The sequence below is a fragment of the Schistocerca americana genome, chromosome 3, assembly GCF_021461395.2.
Source record: "Schistocerca americana isolate TAMUIC-IGC-003095 chromosome 3, iqSchAmer2.1, whole genome shotgun sequence".
Lineage (NCBI taxonomy): Eukaryota > Metazoa > Arthropoda > Insecta > Orthoptera > Acrididae > Schistocerca > Schistocerca americana.
This window is the reverse complement of record NC_060121.1, coordinates 240,030,268-240,052,529: the sequence shown is the minus strand read 5'-3', so window position 1 is coordinate 240,052,529 and position 22,262 is coordinate 240,030,268. Positions and strand designations below refer to the sequence as shown.

Below are 22,262 nucleotides of genomic sequence, written 5' to 3'. Positions count from 1 at the left end.
ATCTCTTCCATTTCGGTGACTTCCAATTTCCTCTTCTTATTCTCTTTAACTTTCCATGTCTCTGCCCCAAGGAACTTTTAATTAGAGTTTCTTAGGTAACGCATTCCCATTACTTTCCTATTATGCTATTCCAAAGGGTTCCGTTTGAACATGAGGTCAATCTTGTAGCATAAGTTATTCGTTTTGTAATATTTTATTTTATTATTTTTGAGCTTTTCCTCATTACAGAGGCTTATCTCCAACATAATAATTTACTTGAAAATTACAATACAAACAATAAACGTTCTTAAACTATACTCTCAAAATATTTCTCCAGGTGTTTCGATCTTGCGTGTCCTCTTCCTCTGCGCCCATTCTCCTCATTGTGTGCTGTACATTTTGGAGCCAGGTGGTCACAGGTCGTCCTCTTCTTCTTCTCCCCTCCGGTTCCCACTCCAGTATCAATTTTGATATTCTGGCTTCCTCCATTCGTCGTACATGCCCGTACCACTGCAATTTCTTCCTATCCATTACGTCATATATTCTTTCTTTTATTTCCATTCTCCTTATTACTTCGGTGTTCCTTATCTTTTCTTTCCTGGAGATTCTTGCCGATCTTCTCCAAAAGTCCATCTTTAGAGCTTTGTAATATCTTTAATATAGTTTTGTAATATCTTTATCAGTTTTACCTGTGATCTCAAATTCATTTCCTAGATATGTGTAAGTACTGCAAGCTGTTCTAATTGTACTACTTTCCTACAAGTATTGAATTAGCATACCATACAGTTTTGCTACTGCGTCGTTTTCATTTCTCTGGATCCTTGTTTGCAACTGAATTACGTAAATATGTGTCCCACATGGATCCATGCCGAAACGCGCGAAAATGAGGCAAATGAAATGGCTTTCCCAGCGAGAGGCTTGACTTAACGAATTCCTTGTTAGGTGTATCAAAAGCCTAAAGTAATGCAACAGTTATTGTATTCACGAGTGGTAAATTTTGACTGGAGAGACAATAAGGTGGCTTGCAGAGTATATATGTAGATATTCTACGCTTTTGCCACAGGGAAGTGTGACAGTGCCGCTGTTGTCCTCTGTATATAAAAATCATTTGACGAACAGATTGGGCAGCAATCTGCAGTTGTTTGCTGATGATACTGTGGTGTACGGAAGGTGTCGAAGTTGGGTGACTATAGGAAGATATAAGACGACTAAGACAAAATTTCTAGTTGGTGTGATGAACGGCAGATAACCCTAAATGTGAAAAAAAGTAAGTTAATGTGGATGAGTAGGAAGATCAAACCTGTAATGTTCGGATACAGCATTAGTAATGTCATGCTTGACACAGTCAAGTCGTTTAAATATCTGGGCGTTACGTTGCAAACCGATATGAGGTGGGACGACCATGTGAGAACTGTGGTAGGGAAGGCCAATAGTCGACTTCGGAAAGACTGGTTCACCTGTAAAGGAGACCGCATATAGGACGCTGGTGCGACCTATTCTTGAGTATTACTCGGGTGTTTGTGCTCCCACCAGGTCGCCTTGAAGGAAGACATCGAACCAACTCAGAGGCGGGCTGCTAGATGTGCTACCAGTAGGTTCAAACAACACATAAGTGTTACGTAGATGCTTCGAGATCTCAAATAGAAGTCCCTGGAGGGAAGGCGATGTTGTTTCCAAGAAACGCTATTGAGAAAATTTAGAGAACCGGCATCTGAAGATGAATGTCGAACGATTCTATTCCCGCCAACATACATTACACGCACGGACCACGAAGAAAAGATACGAGAAATTTGAGCTCATGTGGAGGCATATAGACTGTGGTGTCACCGCCAGACACCACACTTGCTAGGTGGTAGCCTTTAAATCGGCCGCGGTCCGTTAGTATACGTCGGACCCGCGTGTCGCCACTATCAGTGATTGCAGACCGAGCGCCGCCACACGGCAGGTCTAGAGAGATTTCCTAGCACTCGCCCCAGTTAGACAGCCGACTTTGCTAGCGATGGTTCACTGACAAATTACGCTCTCATTTGCCGAGACGATAGTTAGCATAGCCTTCAGCTACGTCATTTGCTACGACCTAGCAAAGCGCCATTACCAGTACTATTGATGCTGTAAAACATGTACCGTCAAGAGTGATGTTCACCAGAATGGATTAAAGTTAAGTATTCCATAAGATACTTACGTTTTTTACTAGTCTAATTTCCGTGTCCTGTTCCAGACCTCACGCCAGCCTGCGTGAGCTTAAACGCGTGCCTTTCGGCTTCCTCATAGTGGGTTGGCTGTCTTGCCAATCCACAACATAGACACTCGTTTTTTTCTCGCTCTATTTGCGACTAGAGCAGGAAAGGAAATAAGTAGTGTACTGGGTGCCCTCTGCCACACACCGTACGGTAGGCTGCGGAATATCTATGTAGATGTAGACGTAGATATAGAACTTTTGCGTGACGCGTCACTGCCATGTTACATAGCTTGATGAAACTTGGACATAGAAAGAACTATTACAACATATTACAGAAGATAATAGAATATAGTGGAGAAGATAACCAGGCATGATGTTGCATGGGCATACTGGTCTCCAAATGTCTTGGATACAGACATGAGCTATTTGAGGAAGTTAATCTAGAAGAAGGTATTAGCGACCATAATGTCGTTGTGGCTTATATGTCAGTGGCAGTCGCAAAAAAAAAAAAAAAAAAAAAAAAAAAAAAAAAAAAAAAAAAAAAAAAAAAAAACCTGCATACAGTTTTCTTGTTTGGGAAAGCAAGTAAAAGTGTCATTAACGAATATCTACATAATCAGCTCCAAGCATTCATCGCAAGACACAAAGATATTGAGCATCTTTGGTTGGAATTTAAAGATACTGTCCACCACGTCTTAGAGAAATATGTGCCTAGCAAAAATATTGGGAAGGGAAAGGATCCACCTTGGTACAACAAACATATTAGGAAGTTGCTGAGAAAGCAGAGAACTTTGTAGAGTCGTTTTAAACGTAGTCACTGCTCCGTTGACAAACAGAAATTATGCGAAATGAAAGCAGCTGTCAATAGGTCAATGAGAGATTCATTTAACGAATTTGAAAGCAATATTTTATCTGCAGATTCTAAAAACAATTTTTGGCCGTACATAAAATCTATGAACGCTACAAATAATTCAATACCTTCTTTCGCTGACAGTACGGGTAATGAAACAGATGATGATGAACAGAAGGCCGAAATTAGACACCTAGCTTTCAAAAACTCGTTTACGGTAGAGGACTGCAGTGTTTAGTGTATCTGGGATTGTAAAACAGTTAAGATCCTGAGACGCCAGGAAGGCATCTAGCCCAGACGGTATCCCTGTAAGATTATATATTGACTATGCTAGAAATATAGTACCATTATTATCCATCATCTATCAGAGATCATTGGAACAGCGGAAAGTTCCATTGGACCGGAAAAAGGCCCAGGTCATAGAAATCTATAAAAATGGTAGAAAATCGGATGCACATAATTACCGGCCAATTTCACTGACATCGATTTGTTGTAGAATCATGGAACATATTTTGTGATGAGACCTAATGACCTTTCTAGACTCTGAGAAGCTCATCTGCAGAAACCAACACGGTTTGAGGAAACAGCGGTCATGCGAGACACAGCTGGCCCTGTTTATGGATGACATACAACAGGCTCTAGATACCGGCTCCCAGGTTGATGCCATTATTTCTAGACTTTCGAAAGGCGTTCGACTCAGTTCCGCAGTGTCGCTTGCTCCAAAAAGTGGGCGCTTACGGTGTATCCGATCACATATGCGGTTGGATAGAAAGTTTTCTAACAGACAGGGAGCAGTATGACGTCCTGGATGGGGTGACTGCAGCAGAAACAAGCGTAACTTCAGGTGTGCCCCAGGGCAGCGTAATAGGTCCGCTGCTTTTTACGATTTACATAAACGATCTGGTTGATGGAATTTTCAGTGGCTTTAGACTGTTTGCCGATGATGCTGTAGGCTACAGGAAACTAGTATGACACAAAAGTTGTGAACATATCAATGAGGATTTGCAGCAAATAAATGCGTGTTGCAATGACTGGCAGTTATCTCACAATATTAGTAAGTCTAACCCACTGCGTATAACAAGGTGAAAATCCCCATTAATGTGCGATTACAAAATAAATGCCCAGTCTTTGGAAGCGGTAACATCCGTCAAGGATCTGGGTGCGACTATTCGAAATGATCTCAAATGGAATGATCAGATTACACAAGTAATGGGCAAGGCGAACACAAGATTGCGGTTTATTGGCAGAATCCTGAAGTGATGCAGTCCTTCAACAAAGGAAATTGCTTACGACACGTTGTTAGTCTGTATGGGACCCTTACAAGTTGGGTCTCATTCGAGAGCCTGAGAAGGTCCAAAGAAGAGCAGCAAGATTCGTGAGTGGTACATTTAGCTAGCGCGAGAGCGTTATAAATCTCATAGAAAGTTTGAAGTGCGATACATTTGCAGATAGACGACGCGCTAAACAGAAGGGGCTGCTCACTAAATTCCGAAATGCGATCTTCGCCGAGGATGTAGAGCATATATTATTACCACCAACTTTCAAACTGCACAGTGATCACCACTCAAAGATAAGGGAAATTAGAGCTCGTACTGAGGCGTTCAGACAGTCGTTTTACCCACAGCGATCCGCGAGTGGAACAGAGGAGGCGGGGGGGGGGGGGGGGAATATGACTTTGGCGCGAATTGTGCCCTCCGCCACACACCGCTTGGTGGTATATGTAGATATCTTTGAACACAGTACACTCACCGATCAACGTTATTGAGACGCCGTACTACCTCCCCATGTGCGACCTTTCAGCGGTGCATTCGGTCCTGAGTTCATTTTTATGGATGACAGTGCGCGGCTGCGTCGAGCAGTGCACTTTGAGAAATTCATGGAACATGAGGATACTTGGCGAATAAAGTAGTCTGCCCGTTCTGCCAACTTAAATTCCATCGAGCACAAGTGGGACGAGTTGGTGACACGTATTGCAGAACGCTGACGTGCACCAAAGATCATCGTGTAGTTGTCAAGCGCACTGGTGTAGGATTACGCGCCCCAACACAACAACTCTTTTTCCAACCTTGTGGTCAGTGTGAGAGTACGTTATATAATGCCGTCCGTGGTGATTACACAACCTATTAAGAACCACGTCCAGTGGATCATCATGAATCGAAGTGACTTCAGTTAATAGTCTTTGAAGAAAAGAGTAATTTCTATCCGCCTCATAACGCATTTCTTTCAGTCACCTTATACCGTAGCAGTTCTTTTTATGTATGGTCCAGTTTTCGTCGAGCTTCGTTACTTGGCAATGACACATTATGCAAAGGTTGCTTTCCTCCTTCAGTTCTGCGCACTAGTGATAATCTTTTTGTGTCTTGGTTGGTGTCTCATACACTCGAATTCATTGTTCGACAGTGCTGGGCGAAGCTGTGTTGACGTTGTTTCTAGGGTGAAGATACCTCTATTTGACAGTGATGATGTTCCATTCTCTTCTCTTTCACGTTGAGCGTGATTGCCGACCTTAAGCACGCACCTATGTAAGGGGAGGGAGTTTTTCCTGGGGATCATGATATCTCCAAAAAAAATAAAAAATAAAAAAATAAAAATTAAAAAAAATGGTTCAAATGGCTCTGAGCACTATGGGACTTAACATCTATGGTCATCAGTCCCCTAGAACTTAGAACTACTTAAACCTAACTAACCTAAGGACAGCACACAACACCCAGCCATCACGAGGCAGAGAAAATCCCTGACCCCACCGGGAATCGAACCCGGGAACCCGGGCGTGGGAAGTGAGAACGCTACCGCACGACCACGAGATGCGGGCCAAAAATAAAAAAAATTAAAAAAAAACATTTCACAAATTGCGAGAAATTCTATAAGCTACAAACTATGTTTGTCACAAGATACTTGTTACTTTATGGATGTCAATCTGCCGGTCGTGGTTGTCTAGCGGTTCTAGGCGCTTAGTCCGGAACCGCGCGACTGCTACGGTCGCAGGTTCGAATCCTGCCTCGGGCATGGATGTGTGTGATGACCTTAGGTGGATGTGTGTGATGTCCTTAGGTTAGTTAGGTTTAAGTAGTTCTAAGTTCTAGGGGACTGATGACCACGGATGTTAAGTCCCATAGTGCTCAGAGCCATTTGAACCATTTGATGTCCATCTTATTCGATGGACTAGGGACTACAACCGATCATATCTATGAGAGATATTACCACCACAGCTACTACCTTGAGAATGTCCTTATTTTATCACACGACTAGTTTCGGCGGTACATTACCGTCATCCCCAGCGCCACCACTACCAAAAGAACATTTGATTTTCTTTGCGTGTTTACTGTAGGATCCTTGTAACTAGCCCACTTGGGCTAGTACTCTTTCGGCAGTGGTGGGGCCTGACGATGGCGGTAATGTGCCCGCCGAAACTAGTCGTGTGATAAAATAAAGACTTTCTCAAGATACAGAAGTGGAGGTACTTTTTCTCATATACTTGTTGGTTTCTTGCCTGCCGGCTTGCCTACGTGGACGGGCTCGGCGTGCTGTCTGGCAGGCAGCAGAAAACATGCCAGGTAGGAGACAACGACCACTCGCAAGCTAATCACGCCTGCTGCCGACAACAATCCGACACGGTTCGTGAGCAAACGGAGAAAACGAGAAAATCACAGGAAGCACTGCAACTCAGAAGGAGAAATATCTGCGAACAAGAAAAAAAACGAACATAAAGACTTACTTTTCCAAACGTAGACGAGAAGAAACAGCATTCCTCCATTTACACAAGTATAGACCTACGTTCACAATTGTAGTGCTAAGCAAAGTGATGGTAACGGAGAGCGCACACTTCGATTTTAGATCGCGTGCATTATGAGATTGCAAGAGTTGAGAGTTTGTTGCTATTATAGTTTTTAAATAAATTAAATGATGCGTGTGCTTCTCAAACTGCATGACACATGTAATTCTCAAATGATGCATTTCTCTAAATTTCAGTTTGCTGGCGTTACGCTAAAGCGATGTACTAAGCAAGCATGTGAACAATTTTTTTCTTGTTCTCGGATGGCCGAACTAAGGACCACGTGTCAATTTCAGTTCCTTATTCATAGTTTTTTTTTTCTTTTCTTCTAGTACTCTTCCATTTGTTCCCTACGTTTTTCCTTCGTTTATTCTGACTGCTACAGAAGAGTCTTATTCCACTCTTCTTTCTTGGAATCCCACTATATTAAATAGTTTTTCCCTAAACACTTCTCTGCAACTTGTTTATTTATTTTTCATATTATTTATTCTAAATTAGTGTTTTCTTCATGACTCCATCTTATTGTCGACGTTCTAGATCACAAATAAATGAAGATCTTTTTCGCTAGTCTACAGTCTTGCATTCGATTTAACAGTCCAAAGGGTACCAATATTGTTTTTCTCATTACTTCTGATATGTTATCCGTGTATGGATAAATCGCATCGTTACCTCGTAATTTTGAACCTTCCATGGCTTTTCGTGTGCCTAGTATTTGCTTAATGACTCATCTTTCTAGTATTTCAAATTTTAGCTTTTAATGTCCGATATTCGCTCGCAGATACACGTTTTGGCTTCAGTACTCTATTGCAATACCTTATTTGTGCATTTTTAGCCGAACGGTCTAAGGCGGTGCAGTTGTGGATTGTGCGGCTGGTCCCGGCGGAGTTTCGAGTCCTCCCTCGGGCATGGGTGTGTGTGTTTGTCCTTAGGATAATTTAGGTTAAGTAGTGTGTAAGCTTAGGGACTGATGACCTTAGCAGTTAAGTCCCATAAGATTTCACACACATTTGAACATTTGCATTTTTGAACAGGTAATTTTCGTTGTTTTAGTTATACCATATAACACCTTTTTCCAAACCATTTTCTTGGGTTATCTCCGTAAGAGACCGAAAATTTTTAACCTTTCCCTTAGCCCATTACTTGTTTTCAGAAATTTCGGTGCATTTTTAAAATTAGTCCAATTTCTTTTTCTTTTTTATTTTATTTATTTATTTATTTTTGCGGAAATATTTAAGCCGATCCTAATGGCTCTTTCTTTCGAAAACATTAATTTGTATTACTGCAGATGTCACATTTTCAGAACGTGTAGCAAAGTCATCCGCAAATGCGAGGCAGTTTATTCCAATATTTTTGTTTCCCCTTCCCAGTCTTATATTCACTCAGTTTTTCATTTCTATTTTAAATCTAGACATGTGTGATATGTTATAATTGGGCTGTCAACATGTTCAGTTGAGAGGAGGCGACAATAACAAACTATAATACCCCAGAGTCGAACACTGAGTCCACACCACACCTTGAGACGGACGGTCGCTCGTAGTCTCGTACACCCTTCAGCTCCGCCTAATGTGATCATAACACTTCGGTTCATCTACATCTACATTTATGCTCCGCAAGCCACCCAACGGTGTGTGGCGGAGGGCACTTTACGTACCAGTGTCATTACCTCCCTTTCCTGTTCCAGTCGCGTATGGTTCGCGGGAAGAAAGACTGCCACAAAGCCTCCGTGCGCGCTCGAATCTCTCTAATTTTACATTCGTGATCTCCTCGGGAGGTATAAGTAGGAGGAAGCAATATATTCGATACCTCATCCAGAAACGCTCCCTCTCGAAACCTGGACAGCAAGCTACACCGCGATGCAGAGCGCCTCTCTTGCAGGGGCCTGCCACTTGAGTTTGCTAAACATCTAGGTAACGCTTACCAAATAACCCTGTGACGAAAAGCGCCGCTCTTCTTTGGATCTTCTCCATCTCCTCTGTCAACCCGACCTGGTATCGATCCCACACTGATGAGAAATACTCAGGTATAGGTCGAACGAGTGTTTTGTAAGCCACCCCCTTTGTTGATGGACTACATTTTCTAAGGACTCTTCCAATGAATCTCAACGTGGTACCCGCCTTACGAACAACTAATTTTATAAGATCATTCCACTTCAAATCGTTCCGCACGCACACTCCCAGATATTTTACAGAAGTAACTGCTACCAGTGTTTGTTCCGCTATCATTTAATCATACAATAAAGGATCGTTCTGTCTATGTATTGGCAATACATTACATCGGTTGCGTGACGCTCTATTTACGTCCAGCGTAAATTGTCGCATTTTCGAGTAGTGGACGGCAGACGCTTGACAATGATAATAATGATGTTGGTGGCTGTGATTGGCGATCCCGTTCGGAAAGTGACTGCCCAGCGCACCGCAGCAGAGGGGAGCTACACACGACACGGACAGCGAGCGCACGGGCAGTCTGCAGGAAGCGGGCGCTCGGGCCGTGACCTGGCGACCTTCCGCGGGGAGGTCGATACTGAGCTAGTGTGTGTGTGTGTGTGTGTGTGTGTGTGTGTGTCTGGCGGCCGGCGACGGCCGTGCTGACGGCCGGGCCGACGCTTTTGGGCAGCGGAGGCCATGTGGGCGGGGGTCACCCGCTGACGCGCGGCTCGAGCACAGTGTCTCACATTCCGCTGTGACTCAAAATCACGAGCGGGCAGGACAGCCACTTCCCGTAACACACTGACGTCACTGCATCGAGCTTGTATTGGTAGTGGGCACTGACAATTACTCAACCCCAGGAGACAACACACTGGTATCGTGTAGAGGTCATTTGACACTGGCTGTCACGTCACATCACGTCATGTCACCGTCAGGCTGTGTTCACACTTTCCGCCACGTCACGTCATTTCACGTAGCCCAGTACTGAATGGCGAAAGTGAATTTTACGTTACAGTCCGTGATACAAAAGGTCAGAGTATAGTATCAGAACTGCACTACTGGCCATTAAAATTGCTACACCAAGAAGAAATGCAGATGATAATCGGGTACTTATTGGACAAATACATTATACTAGAACTGACATGTGACCACATTTTCACGCAATTTGGGTCCATAGATCCTGAGAAATCAGTACCCAGAACAACCACCTCTGGCCGTAATAACGGCCTTGATACGTCTGGGCATTGAGTCAAACAGAGCTTGGATGACGTGGACAGGTACAGCTGCCCATGCAGCTTCAACACGATACCACAGTTCGTCAAGAGTAGTGACTGGGGTATTGTGACGAGCCAGTTGCTCGGCCACTATTGACCAGATGTTTTCAATTGGTGAGAGATCTGCAGAATGTGCTGGCCAGGGCAGCAGTCGAACATTTTCTGTATCCAGAAAGGCCCGTACAAGACCTGCAACATGTGGTCGTGCGTTATCCTGCTGAAATGTAGGGTTTCGCAGGGATCGAATGAAGAGTAGAACCACGGGTCGTAACACATCTGAAATGTAACGTCCACTTTTCAAAGTGCCGTCAATGCGAACAAGAGGTGACCGAGACGTGTAACCAATGGCGCCCCATACCATCATGCCGGGTGATACGCCAGTATGGCGATGACGAATACACGCTTCCAATGTGCGTTCACCGCGATGTCGCCAAACACGGATGCGACCGTCATGATGCTGTAAACAGAGCCTGGATTCATCCGAAAAAATGACGTTTTGCCATTCGTGCACCCAGGTTCGTCGTTGAGTACACCATCGCAGGCGCTCCTGTCTGTGATGCAGCGTCAAGGGTAACCGCAGCCATGGTCTCCGAGCTGATAGTCCATGCTGCTGCAAACGTAGTCGAACTGTTCGTGCAGAAGGTTGTTGTCTTGCAAACGGCCCCATCTGTTGAATCAGGAATCGAGACGCGGCTGCACGATCCGTTACAGCCATGCGGATAAGATACCTTTCATCTCGGCTGCTAGTGATACGAGGCAGTTGGGATCTAGCACGGCGTTCCGTATTACCCTCCTGAACTCACAGATTCCATTTTCTGCTAACAGTCGTTGGATCTCGACAAACGCGAAAACGATAAACCGCAACCGCGATAGGCTACAATCCGACTTTTATCAAAGTCGGAACGTGGCGGTACGCATGTCTCCTCCTTATACGAGGCATCAAAACAACGTTTCACCAGGCAACGCCGGTCAACTGCTGTTTGTGTATGAGAAATCGGTTGAAAACTTTCCTCATGTCAGCAGGTTGTAGGTGTCGCCACCGGCGCCAACCTTGTGTGAATGTTCTGAAAAGCTAATCATTTGCATATCACAGCATCTTCTTCCTGTCGGTTAAATTTCGCGTCTGTAGCACATCGTCTTCGTGGTGTAGCAATTTTAGTGGCCCGTGGTGTCTGTTCTTTCGGACACCACGCGAAATGCACAGCTGTGATACTTATTACGTAAACTGAAGCTGAAGGGGGGAGAAAGAAAAGGAAACGGAAGTAATTGATGATATCAGCTGCATCGGGATTTTGTGAGGAATCAGCGTCGACGATTGAAAACTTTCCTCCAGACCAGAAGACGAACCCAGGACTCCTGCTTACTTGGCAGTGGCGCTAGGTTGGAATGCGAGTCGACCCAGGAGCGTGCCGAGATAGTCCGCGCATTTGAGATAAAAACTTTGTATGTGTGATCACTGTCATTTTATGTACTCCAAATGCACTGTGGCAACAATAAATCTTGTGTGAACTGAAAATCTCTAAAAGGGTGTACCAATTTTTCTCCGGCAGTGTTTTTGTATCTTTGATACTAGATTAGATTAGATTAATACTAGTTCCATGGTTCATGAATACGATATTTCGTAATGATGTGGAACGAGCCAAATTTTCAAATACATGACATAATTAAGTTAATTTAACAACATAATTAAGTTAATATAACAACTTTTTTATTTTTTTGGTTTTTTTAATTTTTTTTGAATTTATATATAAAAATTATCTATGGAGTAGAAGGAGTTGTCATTCAGAAATTCTTTTAATTTCTTCTTAAATACTTGTTGGTTTTCTATCAGACTTTTGATACTATTTGGTAAGTGACCAACGAATTTATTGGCAGTATAATTCACCCCTTTCTGTGCCAAAGTTAGATTTAATCTTGAATAGTGAAGATCATCCTTTCTCCTAGTATTGGAGTTATGCACACTGCTATTACTTTTGAATTGGGTTTTGTTGTTAATAACAAATTTCATAAGAGAGTATATATACTGAGAAGCTACTGTGAATATCACTAGATCCTTAAATAAATGTCTGCAGGATTATCTTGGGTGGACTCCAGCTATTATTCTGATTACACACTTTTGTGCAATAGATACTTTATTCCTCAGTGATGAATTACCCCAAAATATGATGCCATATGCAAGAAATGAGTGAAAATAGGCGTAGTAAGCTAATTTACTAAGATGTTTATCACCAAAATTTGCAATGACCCTTATTGCATAAGTAGCTGAACTCAAACGTTTCAGCAGATCATAGCTATATGGTTGCAGTCCTTTCACCTTCAGAAATTATATAGAAGATGGTGGTAAATGTGACGCACCTGTGCGTGGGTAGGAGACTAGCCAGACGTCGTCCGGGTAGACGGTGAGGTCGAGGATGCGGTCGGCCAGCTCTTTGAACTCTGGAGGCAGCAGCACGCGGCCCGGGTTCACTTCCAGCAGGCAGTCTGGAACGCCGAACAGCGCGTCCAGCCGCCGGCCCACATCGCCATCCAGTCGGCGGAACTCCAGCTGTGGCCTGCAACATCCCGTCCCGTAGTCACAATTAGCTAATGAAGTATAAAAAATGTAAGATTCGTAAGAAATGGTCATATAGAAACTGTAATGCCACTTCCTCGGACGAGAAATAAAAATCAAAAACTAGCTCCCAATACCCCAAAGATTTCCCCCCAAGTCCCAAATTCCCAGAAGAGTGAATAAGCGAACGAAGTTCCATTTATCACTATTATTAGGACAATAACAAGTAATTAAATCAGGAATCTAAGACTTGACAATTTAGTAATCTACGAAAGTAAGATTAAATATCAGTAAAATTAAAATGAAAATCATAATAAATTGAAAAATTAGCGTAAATTAACATTCGCAAAGTAGAACCAACGATCCCAAAGAATACTCCGTGTGAGTACTCTTTGTGAATCGTGAGTAATGGTAAGTATAATTCAATGCATTGTTACTACGTTATGAGAGTTAGCCGAACCAGGTCATATATTTGAATGCTCGTACATGTGGGCGCGCTTAGATTGTTTTTGAGATTGAATAATTGCGATCTATTATGACGCAGTAATACGATCTTCTGACTTCAAAAATCACAGCATTAGAATTTGAACGGAGGACTTTTACCTACTAGAATAAAGTGAACTTTTAACTAGATAATTGAACTAAACATTACTTAGACAGTGATTTAGGCAACGAACACTGACAGCCAATTTTCATTCATAATAGCCAGTGGTTTATGGAACTTCAGTGATAGGTCCGAAGCATATAATTTAAATCCCCCCAACACCGGGGAAAGTTTTCTTCTCAAGGCTCGGTTAGGAAGTGACTGATATTGTGCAATAAAACACCCTCTCATGCCAAGAGGTGCATTTGTGATTTAAAACTCTATCAAATTATTGACATGAAACTCCCGAGTAATAATTACACGCAGCGATAATATTTGACAGTAGCGCTCGGCGCTTGTGTAGAATCTTTGACTCAAATAACAAGCCCTCTGTTGCGATTTCTTGGATACTTGAAATTACGACCAGCTTGTAGGGAATTTGTAGTGGATGTGACTGTATTGGTTTTATTATTAATATTTCATCATTAATCAGTTAAACATCGATTACGAACGATTAATTACGATTCTTGGCGAAGTAAATATCTCACGCACGTCGACATTTCGGTTCAGCACTGTTATTTTGTGTAGCGTCGTCTTCGTAACACTCTACCGACTGTCGCCGAGTTTTACCCGAGGCCAAGTACAAATCAAACCAAATCATCACGAAGAAGAGGCGTTATAAAACGAAGTTTAATTCCTGTGGTAAACGTACAAGGACGGATTTACCGAGGATCTCAGACTTTTAGGGTCACCCTGCCTCGGTAGCCAAATTCACGCGACGACTCTTGGACATATAATCGCCAGCCTCCATTTCCCCACCGATGCCTGCAAGCTACATTGCTCCCTTATCAGCGCATGTGTCCGTCTTCTTCGTGGACTAGGCCGACCTCCCATGCGTGTGGCCCCACGCCTAAAAGATTTCTACGGTCAATCACTGCACTTTCAACGACGTTCAGATCAATTATTGGTTAACGAGGTGGACTGCAGTATCGCGCAACCTTCATCAGCCTTACCTCCCGCCATCAGTTCGACCTACATGGTATCTTAGTCGCCTGTGGAAGCTTCGTCACTCATCAGTGATTACTAGCCTTTGGTTTGATGCACATTCCCTTATGGTCCACCTGTCATCCATCGATGACACCCATCGACTGACCTCCGTCGGTGTACGTGATGTCTGGACACTGGGACGGCGAACAGTCGCCTGTTCCTCCACGCACCTCCATCCATCGTCGAACCGAACGCTTTCATTCGCCTGGAGCATGTGTGGTTCCCTGTAGCCGAGACTCATGCGATAGGCTGCGTCAAAGTATAGACGGTAGCCTACCTTTGTGGAGACGGGGTCAAATCGCGGCCCGGTCTATGGAGCCTCCTAGAGAATACACATGCGGTGATTTAACGACGTCCACGCTTCCGGACCTAGTTCGCCAGTTACCTCCGTGGCGTTTTGCGCGGTCTCCCCACTCAGCTGGCATGGGCCTAGCGCGGTTGGCCTTACTGATGTCGAGGAGCACTTGTAACACCCTCTCGCATTACTTCAAGTCCCTGGCGGGCGCAGCGCCTTGCTACAGCATTTGTTTTCCGTTTCCCCTCTCCCACACGATGAAATTTCATGACTATAAGTTTGTATCTCCTACCTTGACCGTCGCTTCTTGTCGACTTCTGGTTAGTTGATTCTGCCCACTCCACCCTCCGCTCCATCATCGAGCCAGAGGCCCCCTGCCGGCCGTAGTGGCCGAGCGGTTCTAGGCGCTTCAGTCTGGAACCGCGCGACCGCTATGGTCGCAGGTTCGAATCCTGCTTCGGACATGGATGTGTGTGATGTCCTTAGGTTAGTTAGATTTAAGTTCTAGGGGACTGATGACCTCAGAAGTTAAGTCCCATAGTGCTCAGAGCCATTTGAACCATTTTTTTGGAGGCGCCCCGTACGTGCTCATCTCCCATTGTCCCCACCTTCCGCCGCTTACAAAAACCGGTCAGTTTTCCCCATTTGCATGTTCTCACGTTAGCTGCTGATGCTGTATTGTTTTGGAAATAGTTTAAGGAAAAAAGGTCGCTAACGCACGACCATGTTGTGGAGTTCAGCTGCGAGGTAGGCGGTTCGAATCCTGGTGTTGAAAGAAATTTTCACCACCTGTTTATGGCCGGCAAGAGGAGGAAAGGTTGATGTGCGAAGTTCCTGTTCACCGGTCTTTGCGCCAATGTCATGGACTATATTCCAGACATCTTTCCAGCGACCCTGTGGTGAGGGCATGTGACACTGTTGATGGTCCGTCCGTCCGTCCGCTAAGATCAGCGTTTCTTCTGGAACTATTCGAGAGGAGGAGGCTACGTCCCAGCCGTTCCAGCACCGACTTTCGCCCTCTGCCGCCTGTCATCATCATACAACACAGCCACCTCGTACACATACACTTCTGGAAATTGAAATAAGAACACCGTGAATTCATTGTCCCAGGAAGGGGAAACTTTATTGAGACATTCCTGGGGTCAGATACATCACATGATCACACTGACAGAACCACAGGCACATAGACACAGGCAACAGAGCATGCACAATGTCGGCACTAGTACAGTGTATATCCACCTTTCGCAGCAATGCAGGCTGCTATTCTCCCATGGAGACGATCGTAGAGATGCTGGATGTAGTCCTGTGGAACGGCTTGCCATGCCATTTCCACCTGGCGCCTCAGTTGGACCAGCTTTCGTGCTGGACGTGCAGACCGCGTGAGACGACGCTTCATCCAGTCCCAAACATGCTCAATGGGGGACAGATCCGGAGATCTTGCTGGCCAGGGTAGTTGACTTACACCTTCTAGAGCACGTTGGGTGGCACGGGATACATGCGAACGTGCATTGTCCTGTTGGAACAGCAAGTTCCCTTGCCGGTCTAGGAATGGTAGAACGATGGGTTCAATGACGGTTTGGATGTACCGTGCACTATTCAGCGTCCCATCGACGATCACCAGTGGTGTACAGCCAGTGTAGGAGATCGCTCCCCACACCATGATGCCGGGTGTTGGCCCTGTGTGCCTCGGTCGTATGCAGTCCTGTTGTGGCGCTCACCTGCACGGCGCCAAACACGCATACGACCATCATTGGCACCAAGGCAGAAGCGACTCTCATCGCTGAAGACGACACGTCTCCATTCGTCCCTCCATTCACGCCTGTCGCGACACCACTGGAGGCGGGCTGCACGATGTTGGGGCGTAAGCGGAAGACGGCCTAACGGTGTGCGGGACCGTAGCCCAGCTTCATGGAGACGGTTGCGAATGGTCCTCGCCGATACCCCAGGAGCAACAGTGTCCCTAATTTGCTGGGAAGTGGCGGTGCGGTCCCCTACGGCACTGTGTAGGATCCTACGGTCTTGGCGTGCATCCGTGCGTCGCTGCGGTCCGGTCCCAGGTCGACGGGCACGTGCACCTTCCGCCGACCACTGGCGACAACATCGATGTACTGTGGAGACCTCACGCCCCACGTGTTGAGCAATTCGGCGGTACGTCCACCCGGCCTCCCGCATGCCCACTATACGCCCTCGCTCAAAGTCCGTCAACTGCACATACGGTTCACGTCCACGCTGTCGCGGCATGCTACCAGTGTTAAAGACTGCGATGGAGCTCCGTATGCCACGGCAAACTGGCTGACACTGACGGCGGCGGTGCACAAATGCTGCGCAGCTAGCGCCATTCGACGGCCAACACCGCGGTTCCTGGTGTGTCCGCTGTGCCGTGCGTGTGATCATTGCTTGTACAGCCCTCTCGCAGTGTCCGGAGCAAGTATGGTGGGTCTGACACACCGGTGTCAATGTGTTCTTTTTTCCATTTCCAGGAGTGTATAATTCCTGGGCCGCGTCTGTTTGCTCGTTTTCGTGGCACGCAATGAGGTTTCCTCTAGTCTAGAGCTAATGGGCTGGTGTTACCCTGATCCCCCTAAATGAGTAGCGGTACAAGACTGCCCCCATGACGGCTGGTATCTTCCAACATTGCAGAGAAACTACTGAGAGTCTTCATTGCGAGCACCACTTTACAGAAGCGTTTTGAGCAGGAAACGGCCATTGGAAATGCCAGCATTCCGCTCCTGATCCTCACTGGATGAAAAGCCTACAGATTAAATAATGTGGTGGATCCGTGACGTCGAGGAGTCGACCAACAACCCTTGATGGGTTGACATAGCAATTCATGGGGTCAACTTCATGTTTTAAAGTGGTTACTGCTTCGTAAGTCTGAGTTAGTGGTCCTTGATGGCCAACGAGGTTACGTTTCCGGTACTAAAAGCTTACAAAGTAGAGTTGTGCTCCATCAAAATTACAGTTCAGAAGTTTTCGTACGCTACATAAATGACGTAGTAAATGGTAGGATTACCGGTGGTGTTGGCAGGATTAATAGGGAAAGAAACTTAAATGAAAGTACAAGAGAGAAAATAAGAGCCGACGACTTCTTCTTGATTTTTTGTTTCTTTAGTTGTTTGTTTCGCACATAATTAGAGCCGTACTTCATTCAGGATTAGTCCATTGTGTATTTTATATCCTTACATAACATAAACTGGATTTTGCAAGTAATAAAAATTAGTTGATCTCCTGTCTTCTCTGCTTTTATGCAAACAAAGCAATTACTTTTGATGCAAGTACAATTTACATGCAGAAACATAAAAAAGATATATTAATTAATGTTGTTATTTCGTACTCAACAGAACTTTCATCATGATCAAAGGCAAGAGTTTACTGTTCTTATTGGTAAACGCGAATGTTGTTTATGAATAATAGTAACATGTTTTATATTAGTTTGACGAAGTATTGAAGCGATGTCTGATATATTTCTGTTTTGCTGTTTTTTTAATTTTACCTTTCTTTAGGAATTTGCCATTTCTAACGCTATATGATGAATCTGTATTGTTTTCTTTATTTTTGTAACAACATCCCTCTGTTTCACGTTACAAAGCAACCATTTTCGAATAAAACTTGAATTAAACATTGACAGTTTCAGCTTTTCTATAAACACTCGTTATTCTTAAGTAACAGACACGAGGATAGCAATATAGAACAAAAATGTTATGTAGGTTACTCAGCCCTTCATGTATCCTCACTCGGGTTTGTAGATAGTTCACCGCTTCCAGTCTTTAGGGGAATATAGTATGACACTGATCGCATACGTTAAGAAAGCGAACGTTATGAGATAACGCCCGATACGTCTGCAAACACACCTAATGAACAGATAATGCGGGTACGACCTTAACTGACCAAAGCTACCGGGCAAACTACCGTAGTCTGCGCTTACTTATGGTAGTGTACGGTAGTCTACTGTAGTTTTACCACTCTTCTGTAAAGCACTTGAAAGGGCGTTTCCATGCGGGGGCGCCGAATTCTGCTGAGGTTAGTTCCTGATTTTCCTGGAGTGTGTTGCGGATTAGTGAGGGAGGACTCTTTTGCTAAAAACAGATCTCAGAGCAGAGCGTGGAGCCATTAGCTAGCTGGAGGTGGCATTGGATAAAAGTGACGGACTTGGCTAGGATTAGTTCGTACCAATAAATTTCATTTGTTCCCGTGCAACATTAAGTGTGGTTTTTCTGTGTGGCTCTTCCCTACTGACTTTGAACTGTATTCCTGTTCCGCTGTTGTGGTGATTATCGGCAAGAGTTACTAGTCAATAGCCGGAGGCGATGCATTGAATCGTTAGCGGTGAACATATTCCACTCCAGTGGCCGGAAGTTTCCATGAAAGTAGTCAGATAGACTATGTGATATAAAGTATCCGGACACCCCAAAAAACATGTTTTTCTTATTAGGTGCATTATGCAGCCACCTACTGCCAGGTACTCCATATCAGCGACCTCAGTAGTAATTAGACATAGTGAGAGAGCAGAATGGGGGGCTCCGCGGAACTCATGGACTTCGAACGTGGTTTGGGTGTCACTTGTGTCATTCGTCTGTAAGCGAGATTTCCACACTCATAAACATCCCTAGGTCCACTGTTTACGATGTAATAGTGTAGTGGAAACGTGAAGGGACACGTACAGCACAAAAGCGTGCAGGCCGACCTCGTCTGTTGACTGACAGAGACCGCCGACAGTTGAAGAAGGTCGTAACGTGTAGTAGACAGACATCTATCTTAATCATCACTCAGGAATTCCAAACTGCGTCAGGATCCACTGCAAGTACTATGTCAGTTAGGTGGGAGGTGAGAAAATTTGGATTTCATGGTCGAGCGGCTGCTCATAAGCCACACATCACACCGGTAAACGCCAAACGACGCTTCGCTTGGTGTAAGGAGCGTAAACATTGGGCGGTTGAACAGTGTGGAGTGACGAATCACGGTACATAATGTGGCAATTCGATGACAAGATGTGAGTATGGTGAACGCCCGGTGAAAGTCATCTGCCAGCTTGTGTAGTGCCAAGAGTAAAATTCGGAGTCGGTGGTGTTATGGTGTGGTCGTGCTTTTCATGGAAGGGGCTTGTTGTTTTGATTGGCACTATCACAGCACAGGCCTAAATCGATGTTTTGGGCACCTTCCTGCTTCCCAATGTTGAAGAGCAATCCGGGGATGGGGATTGCATCCTTTAACACGATTTAGCACCTGTTCATAACGCACAGAGTCCTCACCTGAATCCTATAGAACGCCTTTGGGATGTTTTGGAACGCCGTCTTGGTACCAGGCCTCACCTACCGACATCGATATTTCTCCTCAGTGCAGCACTCCGTGAAGAATGGGCTGTTATCCCCCCAAGATACCTTCCAGCACCTGATTGAAATTATGCCTGCGAGAGTGGATGCTGTCATCAAGGCTAAGGGTGGGCCAACACCATATTGAATTCCAGCATTACCGATGGAGGACGGCATGAACTTGTAAGTCTTTTTCAGCCAGGTGTCCGAATGCTTTTGATCACATAGTGTAGCTATAGGGCTTTTAATGGTTGATATTAGAGTTGTGAAAAGTTTAACACTGTCTCGCGGGTCAAAGCGAGGTCAAAACTAACAGTATGTCGGGAGGAAGGGAACCAGAAGCATATTCAACTAGAAAATGAGAGTATATTGTGTTTCCCCAGTGTGCTGAACAGTTACCAGTTTGGTTTACATCTAGAAAAGACTGTGAATTATACCAGTTCTACAGACGCTATTAGGGACAGCGAATGTTAACAGTTATTGTGTGTACTAAAAGACTGATCTGTGAACAGAGCGCCATAATTAATCTATTTAATGTGTTGGCTAAAATTACAACATTTAAAAGTGAAAGTTAGGAGAGCGACATTCGCCTGTGAAATAAATCGTTGATCGGTCATCCATTGTTGAACGTACACAAAACTGCCACTGCATATTATGCCGGCATATTCTAGTCCTTTGTCTTCTCTAAAATAGTTGTGAAGTTTAACTATGAGAGTTCCATGGCTAGATGACACGTCTGAACTTCGGTAGGAATTTATTTGGTGTTTCCTTTTTCTTCACAAATTAATTTGTATTGACAAATAGATCTTGTCCTGTTCCCGCGAATTATCAAACATTTGCGACGTGACGTGCCATCAGACACTTTCTGCAACTGGGCACCGTCCAGGTGACGCAAGAAAACATTTCAGCGATTCATCTCGGTTGTCAGACACTGTTTTGTAAATCAGTGAGTATAATTTCATTGCAGACTCTCGCATAGGCACAATACAAAGAACAGTAAAACTCAAATCAATTGACCAAAAGAGTTTTAATATATTTTCTTTTCGGGTCAGCTTAAAATCTTCCCACTAATGAAAATTGTTATCGCGCGGTTTACGTGCATTGTGAAAACATACGCACTAAACTGCAAAATAGCGCACTGAACTGCTGACACATGTATCTGACTTTATAATTGTGGAGTTGTTTATTTCTGCAACACCGTTCATTTGCAATAGCTCAGATTCACTTTCATTCAATGAAAACATGGTTAAAGCCATTCAGTTCTACAGAATATGACAGAAGTTTCATAACAGACACTTTGCGGTACTGTCTCTTTGAGTTTTAAATCTTATACAGAAGTGACTCATCAGCATTGCCTCCGACCTCATCGTTCTGTGATGAAGCGTTGACGCCTAACACCTTGTGCTTTGTCACGACGGTAGCATTCGAACAATCGATCAGCGTCGTAGGCTGCAAGGTACGAGTACACTATCCCAAGCGCCGATCGTAACAACCTGCCCTTCGTCAAAGTTTCAGTCTCGCGGTGGGCAGTGGTCATAGTGTTTTGACTCGTCAGTGTATGTCCAAGGGGGCAGTGAAGAGTCGTTTCTGCGAGCACAGAAGAACAGAAAGAATATGCCTTATGGATAATTACCTGGTTGCAAATGAGAAAAAGTGCTAAGGACGGAGCATAATCCACTAGCAATATAGAGTTAGAATCAGTTAAGTTTTGAAATTGTTCACTACTACGCTTTGCGAGATAAAACGAATTATTCTTCAATTAAGCAAGGTATTTATGACGCTACGGCATTGATCTCGCTGTTTTCGCGGCGCAGTTCCCTGGGAACGACATCGTAACACGAGCCTCGCGATCCATTACGGCGACGTTGCGACACATTACCACAAAACATGAAGGTGTACAAGCGTTGCTGCTTATGCAGTGGCACGACACGGCTGAGGAGTCTCCACCAACTCTTAAGTGCTTGCTCTGATATCATTTTGCAGATTAACGTGGTCTCTGAAGAAGACATGGAATCCGATTCTCGCACGAATAATAATTCATGCAGCCATTGACCAACTAAATTGATTTTCACTACGCAGCTTAATTACGCTAACCTGTTTCGTGTTTCCTCTATAAGCCAGCATAAGTGAGCAGACTCGAAAATGCCTGGATAACAGTATTACAATTCATCCCTAAAAACGTACTTTTCGAAAATAAATTCACTTCTTTCAATAATATTCGTATAAAATATACTCGTCAGAATGCATCTTTTCTGTCATTTTGCGTTTGCCAGCTTTGTACAGCTAAATTACATGTATATTTTTGCCGCGCGTAGTGGCCGCACGGTTTAAGGCGCGGTGTCATGGATCGCGCGCGCCTCCCGCCGGTGGTTCGAGTCCTCCCTCGGGCACGGGTGTGCGTGTTTGTCCTTAGGATAATTTAGGTTAAGTAGTGTGTAAGCTTAGGGACTGATGACCTTAGCTGTTAAGTCCCATAAGATTTCACACACATTTGAACA

General features: G+C 44.5%; 1 protein-coding gene across 2 annotated transcripts in view; it reads right to left on the bottom strand.

Annotated features, from left to right (window-relative positions):
• LOC124607078 (luciferin sulfotransferase) overlaps window positions 1-22,262 on the bottom strand; it is a 73,449-nt gene that overhangs the window by 25,602 nt on the left and 25,585 nt on the right. For both annotated transcript variants that reach the window (XM_047139255.1, XM_047139256.1), the window contains exon 2: window positions 12,335-12,531. In XM_047139255.1, the coding sequence (XP_046995211.1) occupies window positions 12,335-12,531 (197 nt within the window). The remainder of the gene's footprint in view (window positions 1-12,334; window positions 12,532-22,262) is intronic.